General features: G+C 43.5%; 1 protein-coding gene across 2 annotated transcripts in view; it reads right to left on the bottom strand.

Annotated features, from left to right (window-relative positions):
• LOC119161061 (uncharacterized) overlaps positions 1-13,423 on the bottom strand; it is a 56,544-nt gene that overhangs the window by 3,897 nt on the left and 39,224 nt on the right. The window contains exon 4 of one of the 2 annotated variants that reach the window (XR_012887515.1): positions 964-1,135. Coding sequence is in view for 1 of the 2 variants with exons in the window: in XM_037413391.2 (XP_037269288.1) it covers positions 1,020-1,135 (116 nt within the window). In the remaining variant the exon portion in view is untranslated. Of the gene's footprint in view, positions 1-446; positions 1,136-13,423 lie in introns of those variants that run through there. The other variant, XM_037413391.2, reaches the window with a different exon arrangement.

Genomic DNA, 13,423 nt, shown 5'->3' with positions numbered 1-13,423 from the left:
TCACTAACAACCAACGATGCTGACGGTGGAATTTGTGACACGAACTCTCTAACGCTATTGCCTTAGTACGAGGTAATAAGTAGTGGGTGTGTCTAGAGGGGAGGGGTTAAGTCAAGGAGGCCTAAAAAAACATTGTGACGGGCCAAAAAGCACCTAGAGGGGTGTTCAGCGAAAGGGCAAAGTGGCTTTGAGAGAGGATACTAGCAAAGGGTAGCGAAGGAAAAAGCAAAAGCAGTGTTTTGATAATCAAAATACCTGTTGACACAATCGTGAGATGGTGCCTTCATGAGACAGTGTTTTCCCACTTTTCGAAACACCCTCCTGAGTCAGTGGGACATGCATGTCTCACCTTTTTTTGTGAGCTCCTCGCCTGAATTTGACAAAATTTATTTCATATTTAGTAGAGAAGATCAGTGCCGTTCTGAAAGGGAGAGGGAACCACTCTCGGACAGAAAAGATGGCAACGATTTTGTTGCAGTTTATGTCAATATACCATAGCTGGTTTTTATATCAGTGTTAAAACTATAGAACCTATGTAGAGTTCAATTGACAAGATGTAAGATAGGCTTCTTTGGTGATAAATGCTCAAAATGTATGGCTCACAAAAAACAATAGGAAATGCGACGGGACGATCCGCTGTCTTTCTTAGTCTACGCCTTTGTCATGCGCCACACATATTTCACAATGAAAGAGTCAAAAGCTTGTTTTTTTTTTATTTGAAAGTGTGAAATTGCTTTTTTAACTGGTTTTTCATCACTTCTAGGGGCAAATCGTTCCCCAATCGCTTTATTTCTGTCGTCTTGAATTTCAAATGTACTGTCTTTGGGAGTGAGAGTGATGCCCCAAATATTTGTAAGGTGGCACCGCCCTTTTGGGTATTCATTGCCCCCCCCCCCTTTTTTTGCAGGCTCTCTATAAAAAGTATGATGAGGAAGCAATATGCTCAACATTCACAATGATTACGTTACACAAGGCCTCCAAGGGATCTGGCCAAAGGATGACCTGCGCACTCTGTGCTCTCAAGTGGCGCTGTAAGCTCCAAAGCAAAGTCGACATTTGCTGAAGATCCAAGTGTAAAAAACTGAAGCAGCAGATGGCTTGAAGAAATGATCTATGCGAGTCAGGTTTAGAGGAGCTGCAAATAACAGAAGAAAAAATAAAATAAAACGTGTATCCTAAGTGTTCATGTACTTTTACTTTACTATGACAGTATATATCTAAATGAACCTTCTCGAACTTGGTGAATTGGTGGCTATGCAGAAAGCTGATAAATGCTTGTCAAAGTGTGGAAATACAAAAAGCAGCATTTTCTTTGTATGACCTTCTAAACAAGTGCAAGCATGCAATTTTAATTCAACTGCATCACCAAAGTGCGTGAGCTAAACATGAATTATTTATTGTACTCTCAATGCCAGTGTACAAAGGAGAGTGGTCAATACATTTACATTATGAAATGTTACGCTAGACGGCTTGAAAATATTCATGGTCTGGGTTGTTGGCAACTGAGCTGAGCGGGTGGTTCTATGCAGATGCTCTCTTCGGCAGGAATGAATTGAAGAAAAGGTTTGTGTGACAACTTGGCACTTCGACTTTGATGTTGCTATCTATTCCCATTAAGGTGTACCAAGCAGTGTGACACCCCATCTTACTAATATTTCTACGTTTACACTCCTTAAAACTACATGGTCATTGACCTCCATGCTTATTTGACACAGTTACTAGTAACTATGCTGGCGTGTGACGCTATTGTATATGTTGTAGAATTTTAAAAATTTGGCAGAATAGGTGCAGTATTGGCATTTAGCTTTCACTACAATGCATATTGTGACGGAAAGGTGCACGCCAGTGTGAGAGATGAGAAAGCACCATTCCTTTTCAAGCATTCAGCAGAAGTTCAATACAATCTGTGTAGCATTAAGGAAAGTATATTAAGGCTTACTTTTTTGTTGTTAGACACAATATTAATGATAACAGACAGTAATGGCAAGGAAAATGTAGGAGATATCTGTAGTAGTTATCTGTCGCAGGAAGTTGTCCTTTTGCCCACTTCACATTCTTTATTATGCTCGAGATGGTCGGCTACATTTGCTCTCCACACACAGTTGTGCTAATCGTGACGAAAACAGAAGCTGGTTTGCTTATAAGTGCACCAAGAAGACACCGACGGCCGACGCCAGTACAGTATCGACAGCAGCCGGTGGGAGGCCGGCTCGGTTTTGCCGCAGTGGCAAAAGCCTCAATGGCTTCGAGCGGAGCAGAAAACATGTAAACAGTACATTTTATGCAACTTCATTTTAAAACAGCAAAAAGACGACCCGCACAGAAGACTGGGCAACACGAGCGCTGTCTTCTCTGTGCTTAGTCTTTGCGCCGTTTCAAAGAGAACCAAAACCAACTAGCCCAACTCTCCCTTCTGCTGCAGTTTATGCAACCACGGGCTGCTCCAATGAGGGCATATTAAGCAATTTTGTTTTGTGCGCAGAAAAAAAAAAGGGGGGGGGGGGGCTAAAGCAATGTTTGACCCTGTGCGATATGGTTTTAATGATTTAGTCAGAAAGTTGCACTAGTTCGCAGGAATCGATCGAGACGTGAGCACATGCGTCGAAGAGTAGAGGTACGTAGTTTGGTTCTCTTTTATGCAATGCCAAAAGGAACCTTGCCTCTTTTTTGCTATGTCGTCACCTTTTAAATCGTAATTGTACTGATGGCTGCACCGTATTTGATCATGGTTAGTTTGTACTGTAGCGGTCATTAATAAGGGTGTCACTCGAGTATTTTTGATCGCGATCAACAAGTCTGCCGCTGCTGCCTAATCCGGATCGAGTTCAGCGCTGACGCTCTGATTGCGGTCATAAGTGTCCGTGTGACGCCGGTATGATCACACGTGTGAATGCTCAAACCGTTCAGTTCTGTGCACTCTGGTGGTTGCTATCTCTTCGACTGCTGGTTGCGTCAGTAGATGACCATGCAAGAAAAGCAGTCTGCTGCATATACAAAGTTATTGTATCAAAATTACGCAGGAAAGGTGCATCATACTGGGCAAGTCTAGAATAATGAGACGTCCACAACGAAGCACGTGTACATGTTTGGTCTTGGTAAATCAAGTATCACAAAGAAAATTGAAGGACTTTTCATTCTTGTAAAAGTAAAATGCCACTTTGGATCTTAAAAGGTGTAGATTTTCTGTGCGTGTTTTCTTTTAAGCAAAAGTATGTGATGTGTACTTTTGCTATCAGATTAGCACCTTCGTTCATGCTTAGCAGTCAGTGCACTTTCCAAGCTTTTGGTGGACGTTGGTGTGTGCGCACAATATTAAATAGGATCAAGCTACATTTATCTGCTTCTCTATATTATAAAAAAATTATTTCTTGGGATAAGCACTCCTATAAAGCAATAGTTCTCGTACAGCACAAAATTTCTGCAAATTTTTTACATTTTGTTTATCCTTGATAAAAACACGTCCAGCTGTCAAAACGTCGGCTCCAGCACCCACCCGCTGTTTAGAAATTTTTCGCAGCACCTCACTGCGCAGTTTTTACTTATAATTAATATTAAAACTGCATCTAGCAAAACCTGGTGTTACAAAATTCCTAATGTAACGAAAGTGTTTTCATTCACTAGCAAATATCCATATGTATTAATGTTGGCACCAATCCAATTTAGGAAACTAATTTAATTTGGCACCAAACATAACTTAGAAAAGATTTTCCTAAATATATTTGCTAAAAAGCAGTACAGATTGGAGCATGCACTCTGACACTATCCCAGTAAAACATTCCTAAGCCCTAGTTGCAGCGCTAGCTTTTATGGAGCTGCATGCCGTACCCATGCACAGAAGAACAACTTATGGAGCCTTTTGTAGTGCTCTTACGTTCCTAATAGTATGAGAGTTACTTTTGATAGTTACTTTTCTTATTTCATGCTTTGTGCGATAAAAGGCACTGATCTCTTCTGGCCTCTTTCTAGCTTGTTCAGCTCGCACAATCATTGCGTTCATTGTCCTTGTCATTGCATATCTGTATCTTGTCATAGCCTCATGTGTCTCTGGCCTGCATCACCCAGACATAGTGTCCCTCCTCTATGTCAAGTTTGCCCTTACGGATATTCAAGACATGCAGGTCTGGCTAGAAGTACTCTTTGCTGGGCTGCTCAGTCCATGTTCATGTACAAGCTACAAAGATATGGCTGCCTTGTGTGATGAAATAATGAGGGAAGGGGTCGAGGGGTGCACAAACTTTCTACTGTTTTTTTATCATATCCTGCATCGAAAATTCTAGGCACAGACAAGTGCAGCAAGGTAGGCACACATTGACCGCATACTACCTAATCCCAATCTGTAAGCTAGCTTTCTACCTGCGAGAAAGACAGTGAAGTATCACTGACACACAGGGGCGTAGCCAGAGGCTGGCACACCAAGCTCGTGCCCCTCCCCCTAAAATATTTTTTCTCGGTGGCGTAGAGATAAAACAAATGTCCATTTCGAAAGATTACCCCCCCCCCCCCCAGAAAAAAAAAACAAACTAATGGCTACACCCCTGCTGATACATAATGAACCTTGTGACTTTATATGGAATGCCTGCACTGATTCTCGAGTAGAAGTGCCCCTGCTTCTGCCAATAATTCGAACCTTATCCAGGCACGGCTCACACTTGTGAGAATTACAATGCATCGGCAAATGTGCCCCATCTTTATCTTTTAACTATAGTACACGTTTCTGCTCATGCTCATTCCTCCCAGGCCAGCATTCCTCTTTTGCCGCAGGATAGCATAAATTCATAAGCTATTGACGCTATTGGCGCATTCTGTGTACGCCTTAGCATGCCTCTTGATGTACCCACCTTTGTTGCTTTCATCAGATAGAATACTACTATACATGTGAAAGTTGAAGACGGCTTTCATGGCGCAGAAAAACTATTGGCATACCAAGTCTGTTTGCGACCGTTTTTGGGTTGTCTGCAGTTCAGTGCATATGCGGTACGACCTTGAGTCTCAACGTTTTCGGCTCTTGCTTTACTCTGGTGCCTTGTTGGTCTCCCTAGATATCCTGGAGGAGTGACTCAGCTACAGTGATAAGGAGCATGTGAGGGAAACAGACCACAGACAACCAATCCAATTGGTTTTGAAAAGTTTTCTGCATAACATGTGAGCACGATCTTCGCGTGCACAGACTCTAGGCTTTGTTTAGTTATGGCCATTCTCACAGTTTTGGATTACACCAACTCGTATGGAAGCAATTCTTTTGCACACCTCTGCAAACGAAGCCAACAGGCGTGACATCTCTGCGAGGTAATGTGCTAAGCTAAAAACTGTGAAGAGCAGCAAGCCGGCAACTCATGTGTAAACACCAATTCTTTCCCCAGTCTGCCAAAGCCTGCTTAAACATTGTTAACAATGGTCCTTGACAATAAAAGAGAACAAGTACCCTATCGAAGAATTTGGTTGAAGAAAGTGGGTGATGCACAAGAAATTCTCCGTTAAAAACGGCACTTTCATGACAACCGAGTTTAGCTGCTTTATTAAAAACTAAGTAATCGCATTCTGCCAAATACCTTATTCACTCACAGTCGTCCTGAATGAAATATCCAGCTTATGCATCTTGGCCATAAAGAACACGGAAAAGGTGTTGTTTTTGCTAGCTTGCAATAGACCATTCCAGTTTTGCAAGTTACAAGTTGTATCTGAAGCCACTACCTTGCTTTTTAAAACTCTTGTGCTCTTAACTCTTAACTAAGCTCTTAACTTGATGAGTTTCCTGTAGACTGTTTTTTCTGCTTTGAAGTTCTATGAAGGTGCATCCGTTGCCATGAACCCACTGCCTTTATCCACTTAAAATAAAAACAAATTGTTGCTCTTGAAGAATGACACAACGCCTGCCATAGGACCCTTCTGATATCGTTGGGGATGTGCGGAAGTTCTACAAAGAGTGCAGCGCAGTCGCCGAACATGCTGAGACGTTGGATCACCAGATCAATTTCGAAGCGATGGCCATCCTTGAAAGTGAGCCGAACTGGAGGAGAAAGTTGTTACTCGAGTCATGGCACATACAGAGGACAGCCCATAACATCAACCGCTCTCTCGGAACCCTTCCCCCAGTGTAAACACACGGACTGCGCTCCAGGGCCAAATGAGAAAGAAAGAGAGAGGGGTCATTATCCACCCCGTGAGTGCTTTGAAGATGCCGTTGCTACGTAGCCTCCGCAGTCACCTCTGAGGAAGGAACCAAGTAGGTTTCGAAACGTCGAGTTTCTTCAAAACTTTTGGTTGGAGTCTAAATCATCTCCCAGAGAAATAAAATGCAATCATAAATAGAGAATAAAATAAATTGTAAGAAAGAAGACAGGAATAACAAATAAAAAGAAGAAAAAACTAATAACACAAAAACAAAAGGGCTTGTTCAGTATCCCTTCTTTGTGGTTTGGCACCACTATTGCAAATCTGCCTAGAAATATTTTGTCACAAGGTTATCACGTGAAAACAACACTCGGCACTGGTTGCAGATTAAATCAGAGGCCTGAAACGCGTGTCCCACCGACCTTTCTTGAGTGACTAAGCCTGCACAAAAGACTGAAGCCGATACTTTTACTCTAATTAAAAAGTCATTTCTCTAGTTGAGGCTGACTGACGAGGCCCTGTGATCGACCATGAGAATCATCTCTGCAGAAGAAATAATACGGACTTTTCTTCTTTTGTCACTGCTCAATTTCGCAAGGCATCAAGCGAGCATGTTGAGAACTTCAGCAGCTGTTGTGTACTTAACAAGGAAGAAAGTTGTGTTACTTTGCTAAATGACACTCGCACTTATTTCTTCCCTCTTGCCCTTGATTCAGGTAAACTACACAGATGTAATTGGTTTCAAGCTTTTGTTCCACAAGTGCCCCGTGCAGCCAGAACATAACGGAATAATTGTTTTTATTTCGTTATCAGCATCCATATTTTAGCCATTCTGAATGTCGGTATCTTCATCTCTCTCGAATTTCGATGACAAATCTCTCTCAAAAACTTTTTATAAGATGTGGTACAAGGGTCTTTTAAATTACATTACTAGACGTTTTTCACCCCCTCTTCCACTTCAAATTTCTGCACCGTGCTAGACTTTGCAGGACTAAACTTTCTATTGTGGTCCACCAGATCAAGGGAGTTTGATACCTTTGGTTTTCTTTTTATGGTGTGCTTTTTTATAAGGATAGTTGCGAGACAACGCAGTGGTGTGTATTTGTTTTTCTTGCGTCCTCGTTTTTTCGCTGTGTCAATTTCAACATGCATACAATGCATCTGTGCAGAGATTTGAAAATAGCCAGCACAATAACAGATAAAACCCCAGTGACACAAGGACAAGCACAGGCTTCTAACTTAGATGTTATACAACATACAATATATAGCCCACACCCAAAATATTAACATGCTCATGGTAGGAAAAAGAAATTAAGTGAAAGTGCACTGAAAGAAGCTGTAAAAAAAACTAAGACAAAATAGCACATGACAATGAATACAGGTAACTAGTTCTTTATCAGATAGGAACATCGAAGGTTTAATTTCACCAGCTTCCTTTAGCTATTCATGGAGCCTCAATGATGTAGGGTAGCCAACCGAGCCAAGCTTGGTTTACCTCCCTGCCTTTCCTCTCTATTTCTCTCTCTCTCAATGATAATACTGGTGCTATCATAAAGATGAGCTGCAAGAGCTTGTGTTTTCTCGAACAGCGGCTGGCAACCACATTCACAACAATCACAAGCCAAAGAACCATGTCTATCTATGGTTTTTCCTTTTCGACAATGTTCCAGCAGCCATGTACTTAGGCACCCGTATCTTTGACCCACATAACTGTGTCCACAGAACCAAGGTATGCTGTAATCGATGCCTACTGGACAGTCAACAAAGTTTTGCGGTGCATAGCTTGGCTATGGTTCAAAAGTATTTCAACAACACTAGTTTTAACACATAACTGAGGTTGCTTACTCAGTGCATTGGTCAAACAGGAAAATTTCTCAACATATGGTTACAGAAAAGTTCGCAAAAAGTAAAATACATGGGTAGAGACATTTCTTTGGTTTCTCTTAACTAGAAATATGATTGTCAGTGCCTGTTTGAGGAAACACAAGTTCTTATAACCGATCCTCATGATGGCAGCCAGAACCTTCAATACTTTCGACTGCAAAGAACTGGCTTACCTGCATTTATTGGCATTTTTAAGTCGCCGCTTTTCGTTTTTAATTTTTATTTGCGAGGTATATACGATTTTATGCTTCACTCTCTTTTTTTCAGCATAAGCATGTTGTTTTAATTTCGGGTGTAGGCAACACATTTGGGAGTTGTGATAATTTTCAATTGGATATCGGCGCTAATCCTCCCCTCACTTGTGTAGCTGTGTTTAGTGCTTTAGCGCTGAGCAGTTTGAAGTATAGAATACAAGCTAGACCGCAGCCACATGTAGCTACATGCACAGAAACCGTGGGGTGCTAGCCGCAAGCTCAAAGTCGAATGTTTTTTTGCCAAGAACTATCGCTCGTGCAGCCATGGAAACGAATAGCGAGGTGAAAGTGAATTTCTGGACTGTGATTGACTCATCTCAGCGTTTGACGCAATCAAGAAACTAGATCTCGATAGCCATCGAAATTACATCGAGTGATTCCCATACTTTGGTATCAGAGATGGTCGGCAGCTTTTCTGAACGACGTAGTGGTTAAAGTACCGCACATTTAACAGCTCAGCTGATACGAGTTCGATGCTACTACGCCTATAAAATGAAGTATTTGACGAACAAGCGCGAAAACCAGAGTAGGTTGCCGAACGGCCGCGCAAACCGCAAAACTACAAGTGCGCCCAGAAGAACTGGCAACACGTACGGACCAACGTTAATAGATCTTTGTACGAACTACCACAACATCACCACCACGCGCACACAACAGAAATAAATATCACGGATGTCAAAGAGCACTGAAACAGGTTGACAAGTCCTTGGCATCATGGTCTTCACGCAAGCTCAGGCGAACCACGAAATTCAGCGGTTGCAAACGCGAACGCAATCTAACTATTCACGTTCACAAAGCACATCGCAACGACAAACACAATCCAACCAACGACGTGAACACCGAGCCTACCACAAACAAGCAAAGAATACGCCTGATGTGACTTCGTTATAGTGTACAAGAATATGGGGTAGTGTGTTCAGACATAGCCTCCTCTCTACCTATACTACAGGGTCTAGAAAAATACTACCTAGTGTGCTGAGCCAAAGCCACCTAGAACAGGTAAATTCTAGGAGGCGCTGGCTGAGCGCGCGCATTTTCTACGAGGGAGGGTGGTACGACAAGTGATGACTGCGCTCGGTTGCCGCAAGCGGAGCTGCGAGTCGAGTGGGTGCCTGATTGTGCGAAGAAGTTTTCTCGTCCATTTGCTGGGGTATTCGCTCGCAGGATTTCAAGCTGGACGGTCGTGCCCTCGCGATCTCCGACGCCAGCGTAGCCCCCGCCGACTGGTTCGCCCTCCGCGGTCTCCTGACGCCGTGCAGCTCTCGCATTGTGGTGCCCCGCCCTTGGACTGCTTCGACCAGATCCCCGCTTTCCTGTCTCCTTCTATTTTCCATCGCTTGCCTCTCTATTTCTTCATCTATTTCCTTCTATTCTTTTTATCCCTCCTTCCCCCACTTCTATAAGGCACTGCGCCGTGTCGCCTCTAGGCAGACAGAAATTAGGTGCCTTCTTCCTCTTCCTCACGAACCACTAACCGTCCATTTGGTGCCGGAGCCTCGCTACGAGAGATGAGTGTTTGACAGCTGTTATTTGTCGTATTGTGAACTTCGATTTTGCCAGATGGGAGCAAAGACATACTGAGATGTTAACGGCTAAGGGGCAATGCAAGGAAAGGACATGTTTTGTGCTTCTGTGTCGAAGCGGTTATTTGTCGAACGAGGAAAGGGTATCTTTGTTCACCGCACCGGCGGACCCAGCACGGCTTGCAGAATGGGAAAGCAGGATCAAGAGGGCAGACAGAAGGCTGACGCCGAAGGCTGTCGTTTGCGAACGACATTTTGAGAGTGACTGCATTGGACGATCTTTTCAGATTACGGTGTCGTGAATGAAATCGCCCGAGAGAAGCCGCACCTGAAGCCCGATGCTTTCGCTACAGTGTTCGCAAATTACCCAGCACATCTTGTACCCAATAAGTGTGTACGTGTGTGTGTGTGTGTGTTTTGTGGGCGGCAGCCAATGGTGAGGTGTATGTTACATTATCTTCCTTTGATATTGCTAAATACAAGTACTGTGAAAGCAGTCGTGTAGGTATTGTTTTGTAAAGCAGTCGTGTAGGTAGCGTTTTGTAAAGAACTCTCCGAAACTACGAAAAATTGAAAGTTGGCCTCGCGTGACTCGGCCTACTGAAAGCTTCACAGCGCTTGCGGAACACGCGAATTAATCGCAGATGCACCCACTCGCGCCGCAGCACCCACTCACGCCGTAGTGCACCAAGCGGGCGCCATCGGCAGTCATCAGCGACGCTTCTCACCCGCGCTCAGCACACTAGGCAGTATTTTTTTAGACACTGTACCTATACTATGGTGGCTAGAAGGAGAGATGTCAGCATCGTCCCGGCCGCGCCTTGAAAGGAGGCGTGCTGGTATTTCCACTTGCACAGGATGGTATTCACTACAGTGGTGCGATGGGCAAGAGGGTCGGTAACAGAATGGGTCGCCAAGCCATAGCTTTTTTAGGGGGACCCAGAGCCCTGAGGCCAACAGTGCAGCCAAAGACGGACCTAGAGGGGCACAAATATTCAAGCCACACGAAGTTCGTGGGAGAAGAAATCGACGTAAGCACAAGGGCCGAGCTAAGTCAGACGTAGGCTATATTAAAATGCAGGGTGGCAGGAATAGGTTAAAGTGGGAAGAGATAGAAGAGCAGTTCAGGCAGGAGGAGCTGATGGTATATGGGGTTGTGGAGACACATCTTCGGAACATGGAGCAACCACCCTGCAATCCGGACTACGTATGGGAATATTGCAATAGAACAGAAGGCAGCAAAAAGGGGGGGTAGAATTGGTGCAATTATACATAAGAGCATGGGTTGGCAAAGAGTCAAGCAGGGATGCAATGAACATTTACGGCTAAAAGGGAAAGTGGCAGGGCAAATGACACTTCTTGGTTTCGTGTACTTGTGGATGGGAGCAAAGGCCAGAGAAGAAAACCAGGCAATGGTAGAGTGTATATCAAAGGACATTCAGGAGTTAGGAAGAGAGTGCGAGTTAATTATACTAGGAGATATGAATGCGCACGTAGAAGATATAGATGGGTATACCGACCCGACAGGCAAAATGATCATGGATATGTGTGAAAGGCTTGATTTGATCATTTGCAACAGTACCGAGAAGTGTGAAGGGCAAATAACATGGGAGGTAGGAAGGCTGCAGTCGACTATATATTACGCACTGATGTCACATAGGATGTACGATAAGCTCAGGGGAATGCACATAGATGAAGGTGGCTCCAGAAGTCTGGGTAGTGATCACAAACGAATCAAGCTACGTTTTGGAAAAGCAGTGAAAGTGTGAAGAAGGCAAGATGAGCAACTACAGGAAAATTTTCATTCAGAAAGGCAAATAGAAATTGCTACAAAACAAATTGAGAAAGTAATTACTGTGGATTATAAAACTGTATGGACATACACAAATCTAATTAGACTGTTTGGGCTAGAGCTTGCTAAGGCACGTGACAAGTCACCCCGGAAAAGAAGACACAAGCCCAAGAGTTGGTAGGATGAGGAAGTTAAGAGAGCCATAGCAAAACGTCAGGAAACTTCTAGGGAACACAGACATGAAGCAGCGGGGTGAACCGACAGATGATGTTGAAAGAAAATGGGAAATTTTTCTAAGCTCTAGAAGGGAAGCATCCCTCCTGATGAATGAAAAGATTAGAAGAAAGGGTGCTCAGTGGCTGGCAGAAGTACATAAAAAGGACAGAAAGGCAGCTGCGAAATTTTGGAACCATCTAAACTCTCTAAGAAATGAAACCAACCTAGAGCAGAGGTTAATAACTACAGCTCAAAGTGCTAGGCTAGAAGGGGACGAAGCTATTGAATATATAAGAACGCAGAAAATTTTGAACAAAGAAGTGCCTTATGTACCACAATAGACAGGGATGGATCAAGTGGCACAATGGCTCCATTTTCACAACGAGAGGGGGAAAGGGCTGAGAAGAGGGTTCCTAGTAGTACATCAACAGGCCCTGAAGGCATCTCAATTATGATGATAAAGGAATTAGGTCCCAAGTCTTAGCAGACTTTGAGAGAGGCAGTGAGCAGAACAATAATCGATGGTGAAGTCCCTGATGAATGAAAACTTAGCAAAATGAGCATGATCTATAAAGGAAAGGGGGACAAAGCTCACATAAACAACCACCTTCCTATAACAGCGACGTCAGTGGTCTACAGGCTGGCGATGCAGATTATGAAGGAAAGACTGCAGGCATGGATAGAGAAAGAGGGGGTGCTGGAGGAACTGCAGAATTGGTTTCGGAAACACAGGAGGTTGGAAGACAATCTGTTCTCACCGACGCAGTGCATCTAAATAGCAAAAAAATAACTCAGGCCCCTGTGGCTAGCATTTTTGGATATCAAGGGAGCGTACGATAGCGTGGTCCAAGAGGACTTGAGGGGAATACTAGGCACATTGGGTGTGGAAGATGGAGTCACTAATCTTTTAAAGAAAATCTATAAAAGTAACAAGGTAGTTATAAAGTGGGAAAAACAGGTATCCAAGCCCACAGAGTGAAACAAGGACTTAGGCAGGGGTGTCCGCTGTCACCCTTGTTATTCATGATGTACCTACAAGGATTAGAGGCCAAATTAGAGGGAAGTGGACTTGGCTTCAACATCTCTTTAGTCAAACAAGGAAAGCTCATTGATCAGGCACTACCAGCATTAATGTACGCAGATGATATAGTGCTATTGGCCGACAACAAGGAAGGTTTGCAGAGATTGATGGACATCTGCGGTAGTGAGGGAAATAGGTTAGATTTTAGATTCAGTAAGGAAAAATCAGCAGTCATGATGTTTAATAATAACGAAGGTAGTGAGCTTAGAATACAGGAGGTCACGCTAGAGATAACAGATAAATACAAATATCTGGGCGTATGGATAAGCAATGGGACCAAGTACCTAAGGGAACACGAAATATACGTGACGACTAAAGGTAACAGGAATGCAGCAGTGATTAAAAATAGGGCACTGTGGAATTACAATAGGTATGATATTGTGAGAGGAATATGGAAAGGGGTCACGGTTCTTGGGCTGACGTTCGGCAATGCGGTCTTGTGCATGAAATCAGAAGTTCAAGCAAGATTAGAAATTAAGCAACTTGGAATAGGTAGGCTTGCTTTAGGAGCTCACGGGAATACACCAAATCAGGGAGTACAAAGTGATACGGGATGGACATT

This window comes from Rhipicephalus microplus, chromosome X, assembly GCF_043290135.1.
Source record: "Rhipicephalus microplus isolate Deutch F79 chromosome X, USDA_Rmic, whole genome shotgun sequence".
NCBI lineage: Eukaryota > Metazoa > Arthropoda > Arachnida > Ixodida > Ixodidae > Rhipicephalus > Rhipicephalus microplus.
The sequence above is the reverse complement of the archived record's forward strand: the minus strand, read 5'-3'. Positions and strand labels throughout refer to the sequence as shown.